Source organism: Strongylocentrotus purpuratus, unplaced genomic scaffold (assembly GCF_000002235.5).
Source record: "Strongylocentrotus purpuratus isolate Spur 01 unplaced genomic scaffold, Spur_5.0 spur5_scaffold_16, whole genome shotgun sequence".
Taxonomy (NCBI): domain Eukaryota; kingdom Metazoa; phylum Echinodermata; class Echinoidea; order Camarodonta; family Strongylocentrotidae; genus Strongylocentrotus; species Strongylocentrotus purpuratus.
The window spans coordinates 20,881,831-20,902,397 of record NW_022145601.1 but is presented as its reverse complement, the minus strand read 5'-3'; the positions used below and the strand labels follow the sequence as shown (position 1 = coordinate 20,902,397).

The window sequence follows — 20,567 nt, the reverse complement described above, 5'->3', positions numbered from 1 at the left end:
TTACGAAAGCAAACACATGATTTTCCTTGATCAATACTCCAAAATGAATTGTAAGCAAGATTTAGTATTGTTTTAAGACTCCTGTGGGTAGGTGGAAGAGGTCAAATGCTTAGAAGTATTATTATATCCTGTGATGAAATGGTCTTGTCTAGTCAAGTTTGCATGTTCAGATGAGCTTGATTACAAATAGGCCAACCTCTAAAAACTATGATTTGAGAAGGTGTTTAGACGGGATTCAAAGACTACACTGCTTTATATAATTATTATCTAGTTGTTTTGTTTCGTCTTCAATCTATATACACAACTTTATAGCCACGTTCACCTTCATGACGGGCTGGAGAAGGGGAAAGGCTGATCTCGAGAATATTGAGAACTTCATGCCACCTGTCACCTAATACATGGGCAGCGAGGAGGTTTCTATGTAATTTTCATATCGCATATATAACATTATAGTATACTGTAATGATGAGATTTTCATTGAGTTATCATGGGTGCAACACAATGCATCAACGGGAGCCGTCACAATGGTGACAATCAAAAATATAGAATGTCAGATCCATGGCACCAGGTTAGCCTATACGTGGTTTTGGTCAACGTGTTCTCTTTAGTAAAGGGGAAGTCCAGCCTGATATTAGGGTGGTTTTAATAGAAGCAAAAAGTGAGACAAACAGTTCAGTGAAAGTTGGAGCAAAATTTTCTAAGTTGTCATCTGTGAAACACGAATTGGCAACACTGTTCAGACGTATCTTGCGAGGTTCCCTCCCATTTGCTCTGTACTAAAAAACATCAGAAGTGTCTATTTTCCCTTTGACATTTTTCAATCGTACATGCATACTAAATATAATCATTGCAAAGATGTTTCTATACAACCCATGAATGAAACGAATCCATTTCGTCATCAATAACTAAGAAAATGAAATAGCTGCACAGAACTAATTGGGGAAAACCTCACAAGATACGTCACAGTATTGCCAATTAGTGTTTCACAGATGACAACTTTGGACATTCATAACTTTATTATTTTTCATCGGATTTTGCTCAAACTTTCCTCTCATTTTCTGCTTTTATTAAGACCAACTGTATACTAGGGTTGGCTTCTCTTTTAAATAACACTATACAAACTCGTAGTAACAGGTGTACTGATTTATTTCTAAATCACGAATCCCTCATTGTAATGAGAAAATAGAAACTGGGCATAACTAGTTCAACATTAAAACATATTGATCATCGATTAAGGGATTATAAAAATGGGCGGATATTGGATATTTTACCAAATACCCTTCTTCCGCCAATAGATTGTAATATTGTAAATATGCAACAACAAAAAATAAAGTCATTTTAATAAATCCTTACCAGAATGCTAAGCCGTAGGAACCGTAGAGGATGAGCATGGTGACACCCATTCCTACCCCAGTTGTCACTCCTTTCTTCACCCCCAGATCACGGGCTGTATGAAGCTCTTTCTCGTACCTGACGTTTAAGAGAGAAATCGGAGTTTTATTCTGATTGTTCAAATTAGGCTTTCTTGTTTAATATTTTGGATAGGTGCTTTTTCGTCAAATGATCGAAAGAGGATCTGAAGTGAATGGGCTTGTCACATGACATGTTCATGTCATTTTGCCTAGTGCCACCACCGCAACATGCACAATGAAATAATGAAGATTATCATTATCCAGATTCTGTTTCTCTTCATTTCGATCTTACATGTAAGAGAAGCTTAGCATTACAAGTCACTCATTTTCACATGTCACATAGAAACATTCTTACCTTCATTAATCTTCAAACTGTCAAATGTGTTCAGCTGTCAATCATGTAACTAAACTTTTTCAATATTAATTATATTGTTTCCAGATGTAATATTCTCCATTCTGTTATATTGTTTGTTTTCTGGCATACATTCGAGCTTGTAAAATAAATAAACTCAAATTAAATTTCAAAATCCAGTGAGAACTCGGTCATGTTTGTGTCACTAGATTTATTCTTCAGTCCAATTTGGACAAAACAGGTTGTAACATAATGCGGATTGTTTTTCATTCATTCTCATGTTATGGTAAAAGAAAATCCCTTGCCAGTATTAGTAATATGATATTCTTCTTGAGTATTACAAACAGATATGAAGTTGTCTCTTTTTTTTTGTGAAAGTAATATTTCTTTATTATCCACGACCGGCGTCTTAGTGCAGCGCCAGGAAAATTGCGGGGCCATTGGTATATTGGGTATTGATAGATAAATAACATGCAGATTAGTCTTCATATATTTTTCATTTTTCGTCTCCCTCTCCCTTTCTCTCTCTCTCTCTCTCTCTCTCACACACACACACACACACACTCTCTCTGTATCCTCTCTTTCTTCCTCCTTAGCCCCCCTCCCCCCTCTGAAGTTGAGCCGCCGTCCCTTTGTTAGTGGTTACCTGGCAACCTCCTTCTGTTCTCCTCCGAATGCTACGACAGTCCTGATACAGGAGAGAACCTCTTCGGCGACGCTTCCAGCCCCGGCGTATGACTCTTGCTCCTTTTTCGAGAATGATGTCAGTACCTACATTATTGTTTCGTGAAGAATGGAGAGTAAGTGAGAGAGAGAGCGGGAAAGAGAGATGTGGGAGGGGATAGGGAGAGAGAGATAGAGAGAGAGAGAGAGAGAGAGAGAGAGAGAGAGAGAGTGGGGAGGGGGGAGGTCTTGGCATTGATTTGAAATTTATTAATCAATTAATTTATCATGATTTACAGAAATTCATCGTTAACTTTTTTTTTAAGAAACATTTATTGTTCAATATGATGGCCTTCATTGATGATAGAAAGCTTTTGGGAACCCCATCCCATCCCCCCCCCCCCACCACGTACCCCGAAGAGCTAGAGAAACCAGGAGACTTACGTATGTCATGAAGCCCCCAGCGATGGCTATGAGGGGTGTCATGGAGAGGAGTACTAGGGTTAACTCCCAGCTCTTGAAGAACGCGATGGCAAAACCTGGTTCATGGGATGGACAGAGCAAGAGGTAAAGTAAATACTGATTATCATCAATATACATGAAGCATCTTTATATGCTTGAAAGAGACGGCGTGAAAGGATGAAATGTGGAACGTGTGAACACGACCATGCATTTTGTGTGTAGGTGAATTTTTGAGATGGAGAGAAGATTACAGCTGGACACACCCACTGCATTTCCAGTCGATTGCTTAAACCAACGGACTTCGAATTTTCTACGTCTATTGATGTGCCTTTATTATTTCATCGAGCTTCACAAAAAGTTCGGACTCTTCATTTAGAGTATTTCATATTGCGAGTTGCGGACCTTTGCACATGACACGTAAACAGAATCCTCCAGGCAGTGGCGTAGCGAGGGCTCAGTCATTGGGGGAGGCACCAGTTTTAGTCTCCTGGGTCAGTGTTTTTCATCTTTGTTATAGTCACGGCAACACTTTAAGAAAATTCACTTTGCATCACTATTTTGCTATATACACACGTACCAGCATATTTGGTTTTAAATTTTGCGAGTAAGCGAGGCGAGCAAACCCCCCCCCCCCCCCCTCCAAAAAAAAAAATGTAAGCCTAGGCCTATTTGGGTACCTCGATGTAAGATAGAAGGATATTCGGGCACCTCGTTGTCCACTTATTGAGGTATTCATGAAAGTTGGCTGCCTGAAATCATCCTGTTTCTAAATTTAGCTAGCGAGAAAGAAAGATTCTATATTTATCCTGAAAAAGCTGTTTCCCCCTACAATTATATACTCTCGCGGCTTCCAAGCTTCGGTTTTCATAATTTGTTTTATTTATTTTCTCTCGTGGCACCCTTAGAGCAATATTGCGGCACTCCGGTAAAAAACACTGTACTAGATGGAAATTATTTGAGGGGGAAGGTTGGCCAGGCAGGGGGAGGGCGGGGGGTATAGTACTGCCCCTTAAGAGCGTGAAAATGTTGCATTTTAAAGTTAAACGGACACAGGTTCATGTACACTGTAATAATCACCTGATTGTTATCATTAGGTATGATTCAATGATTATTAGACCATTTTGGAAACACTGTCGCTCATATAAAGGGAGTACAATCATAACCTTGGGGTGCAAATTTACACCTTCTTATGAAGAAAAAGAAATTAATAAATTGGGGAGTAAATTTACTTCCTGAGGGGTGTCATTTTAGTGACAAGCAGTTACTCCCTATAGGGAGTCAATTTACATCTACTTTTCTCTGTGTGTAGGTCACCGCCCGGTTGCCGCTGGGAGATCAGTCGGTCACTGGGCGGCGAGTCCAAAATCGGTTGGCAGCCTTTGACTTAGCGGCTTCAATTTTTTACCTAAATCGCTCGGCGGCGAACGCTCGACTAGTTCGGTGCCCGGGTGGCGAACGGCCGGGCACCGAGCGTATTTTGGAGCCCCGCCGATCACTGGCCGGCCGCCCTGCAATATCTTTAAACCAGCCGGCGGCCGGTGGGAGATTGTTCGGGAATCGGTGGGTCCCCGTCGGTCACTGCCGGGACACCGCGTGGAAAAGCTCCGCGATTTAGCCCAGTTTTGACCTAAAATCGACCGGCGACCGACGGGAAATCAACAGGGCACCGCCCAGGCATCGCTGGGGCTCTACAGCCGGCTTGACTTCTCCAAAAATCGCTGGGCGATGCCTGAATTCCAGCGGCGACCGAGTAGGCTACTAATCGGTCGGTCGCCGCTCTGATTTGTGACCATAGCTTAAGTTGTTCAATGTTTGTTTTTTGTTCTTATGTTTAAAATGGCGAATGTCCATCGGTGAATGTATGATTTTTCTCAGGCAGTACTCAAGATGCCAAAGTCCGTTTTTATTAACTTGATGCTCCATTTTGGCCTTCCTGATCTCAATGACAATGGCATCATGTCTATAAAAAGCTAAGTTGTTCAATTGTTGTTTTTTGTTGTTGGTTTAATGGCGAATGTTCATCGATGAATGCACGGTTTTTGTCGTCAGTGCTCAATATGCCAAAGTCCGTTTTTATTGACTGATGTTCCATTTTGGCCATCTTGATCTTAATGAGAATGACATCATGTCCATAAATAGCAAATATAAACTCTGGATGAATGATGGCGTAGCTACGGTGGCGCACGGGAAGGGGGGGGGGGGGGCACGTGCCCCACCCCCAATCGAAGGATAAACAAAAAAGTGAGAGCAAAGGGAAAGATGAAGGAATAAACATAACCAAAAAAAAAAAAACCATTGAACAACTTAGCTATTTATAGACATGATGTCATACTCATTGAGATCAGGATGGCCAAAATGGAACATCATGTCAATAAAAAACGGACTTTGGCATCTTGAGTACTGCCTGATAAAAATCATGCATTCACCGACGGACATTCGCCATTAAACCAAAAAACAAACAAAAAACAATTTAACAACTTAGCTGACCATTTTCTATATAGGGACACGGCCCTTTATTTTTTTCTGTCTGCAAAATTACTTAATTTGTCTTTTAATGAACATGTCGGCAAATCGTAAAAGCTGATTACTAATCCGTGCGTGCTTATTCTTCGTTGAATTGAGTGACAAATTGGACACAAATTAAAAATGACGCTACATTTTCTAGTATAGTTCTTTTTAACTAACTTTTCTGCAATATGGTCAGACCCCCGGCCCCCCCCCCCTCCCAACCCCCGGCCAGTTGAAATGCTAGTTACGCCCCTATATTGTCAATAAGGTCATGTGTAATATGCTACCGTTGTATATATATAGTGGGAATGTGTGCACCTTTGGCGGAAAATCAACAAGTCGCGGAAGATAAGAATTCAACTGCATGCGGGTATTGAATCCGTGTTCTTATTTGCTAACAGAACTTAAAGGTTGAGCTATGTTGCAGAGGACACTACACAAAATATTTTTTGTGTGAGATAATGAAAAACTGAGTGTCAAATTTTAAAGAACATAATATTTAAATGACAAAATCATCTTTGTTTGATCAAAATCGGTTCAGAGACGGCTGAAATATAACGATTTCTAATACTTGTGTACCACCATGTATTAGATATTTTGAAAAATTTGTAAAAACCGTTAAAAAGAACGAAATAGCGCCTTTTACGTCGTATTTCAGCCAATGCCGATGTTTGTTTTTTTGTTGGCATTTCCGTGTTGCTTACATTACACACAATTAGCCTGCTCATGTATTGTTATTTTTAATTAAATAATTAATTAACGGTCACCGTGTTTTTTTAAAGTGGAGCTGAATTGGTATGATCGTATTGGCTAAACATTTTGGGGTCTAAAATGACCTTCATAGCAAGTTTAGGTTCTATAAGGGCACTATAAATGTCATAGATAAAAATAAGAGCAATAACCATGCACTTTTAAGGGATTTTCGGTCTGAAAACAGAACTCAACTATCCCTTTAAAGGATGGATGCATCTGGGCAGTGATGGAGAAACAGGAGGCACCGGGGCATGTATACCCCCGGGAGAATGAAGAAAAGAGATATACAGTGCGTCCCAGAAAAAACGAAACCGACAATTCTCGCTACCCCAAATAGCGATTCTGCCGAGATCCGGGGAAAATCCTGAAAACGCGCATTGCATTATGGGATAGCTTTTCGACATTGCAGCTTCCTGTGCAGGCGCTATATTACTAGGCGCGATAGCGCAAACGTAAAACGCCGTCGCCACACAACGTGTATGCACCGAATATGTCGTCTGCTCGGTCTTGTTTTTTTTTCGCAAATATTTCAACGTTTATTTGAACATTTCATTCGTTGTTTTTTGCGTCTTTTGACATCAGTGACGATGGTTTTCTTTTGTGAGGCTGCACAGTGCTGGGCTCATAATTTCAAGCGTAAGAACCCTGAAAAATGGGGGTAGATGAAGGCCGTGACTTGGGATGGGGCTCTATACCGGAAGTTGTAGTGACGTCCCGAGAGAGTGAAAATTACCTCGTCTCGCGAATTTCGAGATTTTCGTACCTATTTAGGGTAGCGAGAATTATCGATGTTTTATCATTAATTCGTTTTCAGTGGGTGCCTGCCATAGCAACATGCAGAATTGAGAAAATTCGTTTCGTTGATAATCAGTCATGCATGAAGTCTTTCGTCTTCGGCTGATTGTCAACGAAATGGAGTTAAGTTTTTTGTCAACTCTGTTTGTTGCTACGGCAGGCACCCATTGAAAACGAATTCGTTTTATAAAATTATGGAAATGCAAGCACTATTTCAAACAAACAGAACTTTGTCATTCCTTGCTCATTTTTCCTGATTGAGGTCTCATATGAAAGGGTAGAAACTCATTTTTCTAGAACTGTGATTTTCTCCTTGAAATTCAGATACCGTCCGCCAAATTTTAATCCCTCATGCGTGGAATATGTATTATATGAGTTGCATGAAATGAAAGAGGAGGATCTAATCTTTACAAATATGTGTCATTTACCAATTATAAATGTGACTAAGTTATGATAAAACATCGATAATTCTTGGTTTCGTTTTTCTGAAACGCACTGTATAGGGAAGATAGAGACGAGGGGACGTGACGTTTTTAAAGCGCCTTTTCGTAATATACAAAGTGCGTTAAAAAGAAATAATTACACAAACAAAGAAAGAGAACATTATCATACGAAGCGTACATAGTTAGAAACAAACTAAGAGGAATATTGAGAAGAATGTTTGTTGTTATTGGTGGGGGTTTTTTTTGTTGGGGGGGGGGGGGGTGATCATATTTCGTCTACTTATCATTTGGTCTAATGACTATTTAGGCTAATACTAAACAAATATGCCATGCACTGTGAGAGGCTCTAGTTGAAATTATGGATCGAGGTTGCAGGAATAGTGCCATTTCTGTCGCCGAGGTAAATACTAATAGTCATTTGGTCTAGTTTCCATATCTCCTATTAGTCTACTTCCCCGTTGGTCAACAGTTCATTAAGTCTAAAAGCCAGTTTTTATAATGGCCATTTCGTCTACCGTCCATCAGATCTGATAATCATTTGATGATAATTATTATTTAGGATTAAATGATCATGCGGATAGTGGATGGGTTAGGTGTAAACATATTGGAATAGACTAATTGCGTATTAGACAAACCGGGTGTAGAACAAACGGCAATAAACCGATAACGCCCCCTCCATCGCTGGACATATTTGATACACTACAGCATCTACCGTTTATAATAATAATAATAATAAATAATAATAATAATAGCCTAATAGTCCACTCCAAATTTTATTAAACCGAAACGGAAATTCTTTTTGCCCAATTGATCGTGAGCCCGGCAGCCACTGAGCAGCGCCAGATCGACGTTGCTCTATCCCCTTATTGTTGAACGCCAAACAAGGTAGCAACAACTCCCATCTTTTAACGTCTTTTGGTATGACGCGGCCGGGATTCGAACCCACGAATTACATTATAAACCCCAGGGGGGATATATGCATGAGTGAATTTTCCTTTTTGTTGAATATCAAAGTGCACATCATTTAAATTAGTTGAATGTCAATGAAAAATATAAAGAGGCCTATATTTAACGTATTCTTGACAAGTTAAACTGTACAATCTTCGGCTGTTTTCTACATTATTCATTCATTCATTCATTCATTTGAATGTGCATCGTCACCAATGCTTTACTTCATATTTATTTTTAAATGAATGCATTTACCTGCGAAAAACATCGCGACATACTGCAAACTGATTGAGATTTTGTCCCCTAGTCCCTCTTTCACTCGCTCCATATCACTGGAAGAAAAATGACAACAGAATAATCGAATTGTTGGAGTGTTAATTACAAAGAGAAGAAAAACGAAAAAGTATAAGAATGCCCTACACTGTACACTAAATATATATATATATATATATATATATATATATATATATATACTTAGATTTGGTCTATTCCTCCGTACAGTGCTCAATGCTTATGGGCAGAGCAAAATATATATTGCATAAGGCAGACTAATGGAACATGGCTGCGCTATATACATGTATACGAGATATAGATTGATCTGATTATTATTAGGTCTTCAGGGGGTTTCTTTACTTTCCCCATACGTCCAATATCATTGTATTAGAAAACATAAACAGGTAGATATTCATATTGAAGAAGATATCAAGTTCCAAAAGAGGATATAGATTCTCAAATGAGAATGAGCATTAATGTGTTCACAAATATATGACAAACTTTTGATGATTTATTAGAATGGGAATATCTGACTCATATGTCAACAACAAATGCATACACTGATTATTATAGAAACCCGAGGCAGGCAATGTATTCGTGACGATATAAGGCTGCGATAAATTTGCTGGGAATAAAACAGAAGAGGATAAGAGTTGAAAGCTTACTCGGCCAATCTTGAGGTGAGTTCTCCACTTTTATGTACGTCAAACCAAGCTATCTCCTGATACAGAATGGCGTCAAAAAACGCTTTTCGAATCTTGTAAATCTGACGCTCACAAGCCAGTGTCCACAAAGAATTCTAGAAAATGAGACCAAATGTATATATATGATCACAATGTTGATAAATGAAAATGATATCAAATGATAAAACAAAATGGATTATCTGCCGTATTTATATCCTGAATTACATCACATGAATTACATGTTGATGATTTATACAGACATAAAAACAAACTAACAAATAAAACAAACAATCAAACTGTGCAACATACACAATTAAGGAAAACACGAGAAAATGTCAATTGAAATGTGCTTTATGCATTAACCTTTTACTAGAAAACTTCACATTCATGCTTATAATGTCTCAAATAATCAAAATGTGGGCCTTATTTGGACTAAAAGAGGGTCTTAACTAGTAAAGCAATCCATTGAATGCAATAAACCTTGTCTATGATTATATTGATTATCTTTGATGGGTTTTTTTAAAATTATTATTAAGGGACTACGCCCTTTGCTAGATGCACCACTGCACAACGGCAGAAAAGGCCTATCTATAGAAATGAATGAACAAAGGAGTAAAAAAGGAGATGGATAAACAGATAAACAGAAGAATCAAGGAACAGATAGCATATCCCACCTGTAGATAAGCAAAGCATACGGTCGCTACCCCTATGAGAGAGAAGATTACGGCATACAACTGCATCTGGTCATCGAAGTCCTGAGTGGGGTTCGATGACGCTGTCGGCGACGTCGTTGCGTTGGTGTCGTTTTTGGCAAAATCGGTGAAGCTGTCGATGAGCTCGCCGAAGACGATGTTAAGCACGGGCCAGGCGCAGCCGTGCACGATGGCGGCCAGCGAACCGATCAGCATGAGGAACCCGTCCAGCGATGTCGCGTAGCGAAACTACGAGAAAATTGTTCACTTTTTGCATAATTAGAGCATGGACCTATGGCTTAAGTCTGTGATCATCTATTAGGGACATGATTTTACAAGGTACAAGTGAGGGGGGGGGGGGGGGGGCTTTCATCCAGCACCGGAATTGGGGCATAATTATAATGTTTAAAACAATACGCTTTAAATAATTAGGATACAGGGTTTAAAGGTTTAAAAATTATTGAGAAGAGGGAATCTAACCTCATCACCATCAGGATCAACGTCCTTGTGATATTTGCCTGAATAATGAGAATTATTTTGGACATTTATAATTTGGTAATGATCGTGAGTTATAACATACCAGTCTCGTCAGTGCAACTTTGGGTTTCTCCTCTTCTTGCTCCTCAGTTCTGGAGAGAAAGAGGGGTAGAAGAGAGATAGAAGAGAGAAGCGAGAGAGAGAGAGAGAGAGAGATAGAGAGAGAGAGAGAAAGCAAGTCAGAGAGAGAGAGAGAGAGAGAAAGCAAGAGATAGAAAGAGAGAGGGAGAAATAGAGAGAGAGAGAGAGAGGGGGGGGGGGGGGTAGGGATGGCAATGTATATCGATTTAATTGAATGAACAATACATGAATTTTCGCAGTATTCGGTAAAATTTTACACAGCCCAAGTGTAGGCCCTATTTTTGACCCCGAGAAAAAAGAAGAATAAATGCGGAAATCGTTGATGTTAAACATACAATTTATTTTCTTAGTCGCTAGAACTTGAAAAATACAGAAATGCACGTCATACCTCTACTAATAATATTTGTAAAGCTGATATCATTGCTTCATTATAATGCAGCATGCACTGCAAAACCTTTAGAAGGTCACCTTTAGAGTATAGCTAGGCCTACATATCTTACATTATTTCAATGACAATTTTCCTAAGGATGAATTGCCATTTGGTCTATAGCCAGTTCGTCTACTACCCAATAAGTCTATTCCCATAATGGTCTACACTCAGTCCACCTACTATCACTATGAATATGACGGACAAAGAAAGAGGAGTAAATATACAGTTCCTCGATCTACCCTCAACAATTGCTGTGGTAGACAAAGGAACTTCACTGCTCTTATGTAAAAACATGTGTAGAACAGGTGAATATGCATGTGACACCTGTTCTAGCTACACATTTTTACAATAGCAGTGAAGGGATGTTCCTTTGTCTACCACAGCAATTGTTGAGGGTAAAATGAGGAACTGTATATTTTGTCCTCTTTCTTTGTCCGTCATGTTCATAGCGTATCTGCATGGTCTAATAACCATTTCGTCTACTTATCATTTGGTCTAATAACTATAGGCTAATAGTCATATGGTCTAATCTCCAATACGTCTTCTGTGGGAATAAACCGATTGGGTAGTAGACGAACTGGTTGTAGACCCAGCGATAATAAACCTTTCCTAACAACCATTACGTACATGATTACGTTCAAAAAGTTCGGTGTGTTTTTATAAAGGCTCAAATCCGTTTCCTGTTCAGAGCGTTGGAAATTCACATTTTATTTGTAATACTTGCATATGGAAAATATTATGGGCTTACATCCTTATGACAGAAACAAAATCTAAATAGCATATTCACGAATATTATAAGACTTTCATTACTCATCGGAAATAATGTTTAACCAAAGTGGGTTAAAGATTGGAATCTCATCGAGAAAATCCAGTCAAGTATTTTTAATCATTAATTTGTTAAGATGGTTTCAGTTTAAAGTTTTGCAACGCATATTATATACGAACGATCTACTGTTTAAAATGAATTTAGTCCCAAGAAAAGAATGTACATTTTGTAATGAACAGATTGAAACAGTTATACATCTGCTATGTAAATGTACGCAAATTAACATTTTCATTACAAGATAAATTATTGGTTTAAGAGGTTCAAATAATTATGCTTTGAATTGTATACTGATTGTGGTGCGACAGATGGTGTATACTTGCAAAATAAAGAAACAATTGCCCGACTTTGATAATATTAGAGTTTTGTTTATAAATTACTTCAAAAACGAAATGTATATTGCAAATTCGAATTGTAGAAATAATAAATTCACCAGAAAATGGTTTCAATTTAGGAATTTGTTTACATAAAATGATATTTTTCTGTATTTCTTTTCTTCCCATGCATATCAGAAATGAATTATTGATTTGTTAGTTTTCTGTTCACTCAACAGTTCATTCATACTTGTATATTGAGAAGCCAATTGTATTTATGTTATAAAGGTAACTTACCTTGAATATATATTTGTTAATTTGTTTCAAATGAAAATCAATAAAATCCCTGTGGAGGGGAAAATATGGAAAAAATAAATTGTTTTTAAAAAAAGGTACATTATTTTAAAATTCCTTATTGTTAATGCAAATTATCTTCACTTACTTTCCATCATCACCATCGTCCTCCCCGTTGTTATTCTTTTTGGATTCGACCACCGATCCATTGACGTCCGCATTGACCTTCCCGTTCACTGCTCCGTTTTTCCCATTCATCGATGTCGGTTTGAACTCGACGTCGGTTGCCGGTCCGACACCATTCGATTTCTCCTTCTCCATGCCTTTCAGCTGTGGAAATATTTCCCTATTATTTTCAAATTACAACAAATAATTCTGACAGTAATTCCTGAAAAGCGAAGTAATCAAAATAATTTAGATTAGAAATAAAATCGGATCAAATTCGTGCTAGTAATTTTAGAAGTGATCTTTAAAAGCGGAGCAGTGACACCTATTGCGAAAACGAACACATAACGTTGTAACTGAACTGTAAGGATCGAATAAATATAAGCAGGCGATGACAACGATGCTGGTAAATATATAGTAAATAATGAGTCAATTATACAAAGGTCGTTATTTCGCAACCTAACCGAAATATGTTTGTTCGTAGCGCATGTAAAGCAGTGGCGGATCCAGTCGGAGGCGAGGGGGGGGGGGGGGGGGGGGGCTCAATTCGTGAGAAAATATTTAGCAGTAGCGAATCAGCTGATCACCCGACCGGCGAATAAGCGGGGGGGGGGGCTCAATTCTTGAGAAAATATTTAGCAGAAGCGAATTAATTGATCACCCGGCCGGCGAATAAGCGGGGGGGGGGGCGGACCCGTCGCAAGCCCCCCCCCCCTTGGATCCGCGCCTGGCATGTAGGCCTATATGAGGTTATCGTGAACCGTATTTAACGATGACGCATCGTTACCTGTGATCGGCCATTGTATCTTACTTCGTTATAAATCACATTTAATAGGTAGGTAAAACTTTATTCCGTTCCGGTACTCGAGAAAAAAAAAGCAATGCTCTCTGAAATAATGAAATGATGTAGGCCTAATACTTACGAGCTTATATCTTTGCTAAATAGATCGTTGCGCAAAAACAAGAGTTTCCTGAAGACTTGACGACTGGGCCGTTACTATTTCCAGCTTTAATTATCTTATTTTTAGAAGAGCACATCATCAGCTGGTTACGTAATATTATGACGATTGACCTATGGACTTTCAACAAACTTAGTCAAATTATAATTAATATGACTTAGATAGGTCTGCGAGCAAGGTACTATATGCTGACCCGAAAAGGGAACTGGCAGAGATTATAATTAAAGTAGCACATTACATACGAGCCTTGTCCAAAGGGGGTGGGGGTCACTTCAAACAATCAGTTAAATAGAGTGAGGAAAGCTCCTCTTATGGGACTGATTCAAGATGGGAGAGGCGTTTATTGTTGTTGTGTTTATTTCTTCTCAAAACAAGGGGAAAGTTGGACTACAATCCCCAGAGAGGAAATCTTTTTAAAATAGATTGGAAAGCTCTTGACTTTTTCCTCCTTAATTATAAATGAATATTTAATTATCATTCCTTTGATAAATTGAAATATTTGATTTATGCTATCGGATTATATCATCATAAGAATACACCGTTTTCATTACTTCTGCATAATGGTTTCTGTCCTGGGGGGTGTTTCACAAAGATCCTAAGTAGAACTTAACTCTAAGTTGGACTTAAAAATTATGGAAAGCCGTTAGCGACTTTGAAAATATTTTGTAAAAGTTATTTTGAAAGGCATAACATGTTGATTCAAATCATTCATATTTTCTATCATCAAGGAGATTTCATGTTCTTGATGTGGAAGTTATAAAAAAAGTCTAAAATACTTGAATTTCTGCTTTTGAATGTATTTCATTTTAAGGCTTCAATGGCTGTCCATAATTTTTAAGTCTAACTTAGTGTTAAGTTCTACTTAGGATCTTTGTGAAACACCCCCCTGGTTACTCTTGCACAACTTACCGTTAAATCACTTTTTGTTTTCTATAACCAGGTCCCCGTTTGATAAACAGCTGCGATTAATTTGCGATTTATATCAATCGCACCTAATTATGTTCATAAGAGATAAGAGACTGCAAACTTGCGATAGATTAGAGTGCTTGCGATTGATTCGGATCACTCCGTAACTCTTTATAAGACAGGGCCCTGTATTGGAAAATGTGATATATGGAACAATAACTTAAAGATGAAATTGAGTTCTGGTCATGCGATTGTATTGTGAAAGAAACGGTGTGGAACCGACCAGAAAAGGTTGATCATCTAGCTAGCATATAAGAATTTGTGTGTATTGCAAGGTTCTGGAAATATCAAAATGATAAGAAATTTGGCCAAGTCCTGGTAAAGTTACAAACACTTGCACAGAAAGATGTATATGGGACTACACGAACACGTGGCGTAAAAAGCCGCCCCCCCCCCCGATTTTTACGATGTTACATGCATATTTAGAATATGAAAGCATTTGAAGAGCCATGCTTTTCAGGGAACATGTCTTAACTGATGTTCTTCCATACTTGCATAATAAGAATGAGTAATATTCACAAGTTATTTTTCACCTCTTCCCATGCAGAACTCAACCTTCTCTTTAAAGGTAAAGACCAGTAATGGTCATGCGATTGCATTGTGAAAGAAACGTTGTGGAATCGATCAGAAAAGGTTGATCATCTAGCATCTAGCATCTGCAAGGTTCTGGAATCATCAAAATGATAAGAAATTTGGCCCATTCTTCGTAAAGTTACAAGCACTATACACAGAAAGATGTATACGGGACTACCCTATATCTCTCACACAACCATGAGAGAAACAAGTTTACCAAATAAATGAATAAGTAGGCGGTTTCCGGGCAAATTTTTTATCATCATGTATTAGTCAAAACATATTCTTTCACATGATTGGTAATGAGAGCTTCCATTTCATTTTTTGAAATTGGGGCGTTACCAATACTGGTCTTTACCTTTAAGCCTATCTGCACTAGTTTGGCCAGGAGGGATTAGACCTCCCTGTGTGGTCACTGGCAGGTGATTATCTCATCAAATCAGCTCTAAATTAACATAAGAAAAAAGGGACCATGAGGGATCAACGGGTACCGCTTAGGCATTGTTGGCTAATATATAGAGGGCGGAAGTAGCTACAAGTGGTGCAGTCCCGCTTTAATGAACTTAACAATAAATATCTCATAAAGTGGATAGGTACAACGCGTGAATTCTAAAATAATAATAATTTGTTTTACCCATGGAACTAGCCTCATCATCTGTGCTGTTCTTGCCAAAGGCCTTCAATTATGCATAATAATTATTACACTCAGCAATTGCCAGGTACGCATTTACACATAGATGGAGACTGTCAAATGTGGATTAATTTCTTGCCAATGGACGTTAACTATTAGGCTGGGATTCGAACCCCAAACTATTGCATTGGGAGTCAAGTGAATAAACCACTACACCCGACAGTTTGGGAACTGAATAAAAGACTGAAGGGGATTTTGTTGGCCTATTTGTTGGTGATTAAAATTTCGTGTGGCAGTCTACCCGAAATGCTACCCTCCCCCGATCCGCCACTCGTCCTCATCTAAGATACTATTGACTTAAAACCTTTAGATCACAAGCATTATTTTGATCAATATAACTGACATATGAGAATTAAGCCTTTGAGAAAGCCAAAATGTTTACTTTGTCACCTGTAAAGTAGGCTTTACAGCTGAAAATTAAGACAAAATTAAGAGATGCAAATTCAATTTCAATTCAATTCAATTCAATTCAAATTCAAATAAATTCAATTCTATTCAATTCAATAAGAAAAAGAAAAAGAAAGATTACATTATAGAGTTAATGTATGCATTGGCATATTCAGCTGCTGTGTCGTTGGAGAGCATCATGCCGCGAGTGCCGTCACAATATTGTGTTCACAGCTTGGCACATACTGGTTAACGCCATCTACGTCTCATTTTGGACAACTGAACGTAAATGAATGGACTTGATTTACGTTAGTCAGCGACTTAATCTCTACATGGCAAGGGTGTCGATTTGTATCCATGGTTGGGGGGGATGATAGGTGCCAAAATATTTTCGGTAATGGATCAAAGCAACCAAGAGGTAGAAGCGTGTGGCAGGTTGCACCCCCTCCCCAAGCGCATAGCCAGGATTTCATTTTAGGGGGGGGGGGGGCGGTAGTGAGCACGCGAAGCGCGTTTCCTAGGGGGTTGGGTGCAGGGAGGGGGAGTTTCCCCCTTCCCCCGCGAAGCGCGGAAGCTCTGACGTTTCATTAGATTATTAAAGAAAGAAGACGATTCGATGTACCATTCTCGACTATTGATCCTTAATGTTTTAACTAAGTTTCCCTTCCTACGCGCGTAGCGCGGAAGCTCTGACGTTTCATTAGATTATTAAATAAAGAAGACGGTCGATATACCATTCTCGACTCTTAATCCTTGTCTGAATTCAGTTCCTCCCCCCTCCCGCGCGAAGCGCCGAAGCTTTGACGTTTCATTAAATTATTAAAGAAAGAAGACGATCGATGTACCATTCACGACTCTTAATCCTTGTCTGAATTCAGTTTCCCCCCCCCTCCCGCGTACGGAGCGCGGAAGCTTTGACGTTTCTTTAAATTATTAGAGAAGGAGACGATGCGTTGTACCGTTCTCGACTCTAAATCCTTGTCTGAATTCAGTTTCCCTGCTCCTGCGCAAAGCGCGGAAGCTTTCTCCTTGTCTCCGATCTCATCACGAATTTGTCACAGAGTTCATCTATGCTTACACTGTCCAGGATTGTCTGATGTGCAATGCAGATTGCTACTTTTGCGCTTCGCGCTCAACATTTAGCTCGTCGCTTTTTAACGCTGCGTCTTTGCATTTGGCGCACTGCATTTCTATGATGCTGTTGATTGAACAAATTGAATAAATTCATCAATAATCCTGATGAAGCCTTATGAGCGATAACTCAATTTATTCTTGTCTCATATACTGATGTCTCATTTACCTCGTATATAATGAGATAGAGAAAATGAAAAAATATGATAGCAAAATGTGTATATTGATGGTCATCTTGCGAGTAATAATCATTAACTACTCTCATCATTAATTTTTCTCTTGATTTTTTTTTTTGATGGTGAATTATTTGGGGGGGGGGGGTGATTGTACAGGCCACCCCCCCCCCCCCCGGGGATCGACACCCATGCTACATGGTCTGCATTCGCGAAACAAACCGAAGTTCTCCTCACGTTTCGGTTTCGCGTCGTCCGTATACCCGATTGGCCCAGAGTCAGGCCACGGGAAAGACACGTATATAGTCTCGTCAGGCTACACTCCCTTTAAGCTGTTCAAGGGTATGACTATAATCAATTGAAAACAAGCTCTCACAATTCATCACTCTTATGATGTCACATGCCCCTGCATCGAATAAAAAAATGTGTCAATAAATGAGAAGAAGAAGAAGAAGAAGAAGAAGAAGAAGAAGAAGAAGAAGAAGAAGAAGAAGAAAATGAAAGAAAAGATGAAAGAGCATGAGAAAAGAAGAAAGTGAACATTAAATGCATAAGATAGCAAACCTTCTACACTCTCTCCTCATTATATGGCACTGCCTTTTTGTATTTCATCCACTATTATTTCCGATCCCCCCCCCCCCCCCCCCCCCCGGAATCAGTGCCACACTACCCCACTGTATGACGTCATGAACGTGTGACAATGCCGATGCTCAGTTTGCGCGCGCGTTAAGTGGCTCCACAAGTCAGGCACAAGAGCGGATACAGCACGTCGTGCGCCACTGGCACATGGTTGAAAGGAGTTTCTTCTGCATCTCATAAACCGAGGACATAGGAAAACAAAATATCTGCTAAGCCTACTTTTGTAAGTAAATTGCTCTTTACAAGATTCAGACATATATATCTCATTTTATGTAGGTATGACTTTTTCAACGTGCCAATCGAAGCGCTATTTTTGCTTAATTGTCAATGAATCTCATTTTCTCAGAGGCAGATGTTTCTCAGAATCAGAGTTATTTTAATGTCGTGTGTCCAGACAGGTGGGTCATCCAAACAGTTTTGAAGAATTTTACACATAATATCTCATAAATCTTTCATTAGATTAGCTGGACAATATTGTAAATTAAAAAACTGTAGGGAATTATAGTGATGTTTCTGTTATGCATATTTTTCGTTAAATTCAAATGCATAAGTCTTTAGTGTCAGCTTTTGTTTAAACTTTGTTTGATGGTTTATTTTACCTGACTGTTATCAAAGAAAGCATATTTGTGTTATGTATGTGTTACTGTAAGCGACCAGGGGACCGACGCGACAGTTCCGAATGCGAAGGGCACCAGCGAATCCACTAGATGATGAACCAATGCTATACCGCTGAGCCAGTTCGCATACTCACTCTCTCTCTCTCTCTCTCTCTAAAGACTATAATTCAATTTAGTTAAGCGTCCGGACACAGAATGAACCTCACAAAGTGTTTCTATGCAATTTAATTATTCAAGTGTAGATAGGTTTGTGTGGTATGTGTAACCGTGTGTTTGTGTATAGGTTTTTTTTCTTCATATTTAATTTGTTTTCATTTTTCATTTTTCATTTTTCATTTTTCATTTTTTTTCTTCATTTTTTTTTTTTTTTTTTTTTTTGGGGGGGGGGGACTATGTAGAACATGTAGACGGTTAATTGCCATTTGGTCTACAGCCAGTTCGTCTACTACACAACTGGTCTATTCTCGTAAGGGTTACACCCAGTCAGTTTACTATCCACATGGTCTAACAATCATTTGTATTTTGGTCTAATTTCAATTTGGTCTAATCTCTAATAGGTCTATTACCAATTTGGTTTAATTGCCAGTCGGTCTAATGCCCAGTTTGTACAATGCCAATTTTGTTTACTATATATCCATATGATCTAATAATCATTTACTCATAAGTAATAAACATAATCAAGTGATTATTAGTCCTTATATATCGTATGGCGTTACTTTGTTAGAGTGATTTTCTCCTTATCACATTTCTAGATCTATTGATGACTTGTGCCAGTTAGAAACAAAAACAATGTCAATGTCATGGAATGGAAGAATGTGCTTTCTCCCCGTCAAGCTTTACATTTTTTTTAATTCCATAATGTCGTCGCTTTTATACATTCGCGTTTGGTTTAGTTATATATCCTGCCAGGTTATATCCTATATGACATAAACTGTACCTGACTCTTCACCAATAACCATGGTAACGGAACCCCAAACAGATGGCATGAAATGATCTACCACCCATCACGATCACCATGTCCTATATCGTTATCATCAATCAATCAATCAATCAATAAGTCGGCATTCAGCAAGTAGGCCTACGGGGAGGTCGCGGTGGTGGGGTTTATTAAGATTAAAACTGCAAAATTCGGTACTGATCTTCGCCATTTAACCTCAACACCATCATCATTATCATCAAATCATCATCACTTTCATTTAAACATGACCATCACTATCACCATCATAGATCATCATTTGACCTCATCACTGATCATCATCACTATAATCATCATTATCTTTAATTAACCATCACCATCATTCTATCACCATCATAATCATCATCACAATCAGGCCTAATTAAATCTCCGGTAGGCTTTATAAAAAAATAAAAAAAAAAAAAAAAAAAAAAAAAAACTACCGTTTTTTAGAGAAAAAAAAATGTATTAAAGCATTCAAAATTAAAGATATAAGCCTAAAGAGGAAGTTAAAAAAGCAAAAAGATTTCCGAACGACCGACCCATGTTTTGGCACCTAAAGGGCAATACAAAATCTTTTTTTTTAGGCCTCAACCTCATCATTGTCATCATCAATATCATCATCATTATCATCATCATTACATATAACATTATCATTATCCTTAACCACAACAACATTGAGTCAAAGAATGGTTCAGGCTATGAAGTCACAGACCCTCATGTAACCGTGGTAATATAAGAGTCTTCATTAATATATATATATATATATATATATATATATACATATTTATAAAAAGATTATAACATGAAGTATGTTTCTGAGATAAGTTATATATTTCTGTTTATAA

At 38.4% G+C, this 20,567-nt stretch overlaps 1 protein-coding gene across 1 annotated transcript; it reads right to left on the bottom strand.

Annotated features, from left to right (window-relative positions):
* Nucleotides 1–1,349: 1,349 nt before the first annotated feature.
* On the bottom strand, nt 1,350–12,981 carry LOC100893868 (ATP-dependent translocase ABCB1). The gene is made up of 8 exons (XM_030987603.1): nt 12,612–12,981; nt 10,565–10,613; nt 9,967–10,233; nt 9,275–9,408; nt 8,592–8,668; nt 2,872–2,966; nt 2,411–2,535; nt 1,350–1,470 (listed from the first exon to the last, which is right to left on the bottom strand). The coding sequence occupies exons 1-8, from the start codon at nt 12,782–12,784 to the stop codon at nt 1,350–1,352; spliced, it is 1,041 nt and encodes a 346-aa protein (XP_030843463.1). The 5' UTR covers nt 12,785–12,981.
* Between the last annotated feature and the right edge of the window lie 7,586 nt (nt 12,982–20,567).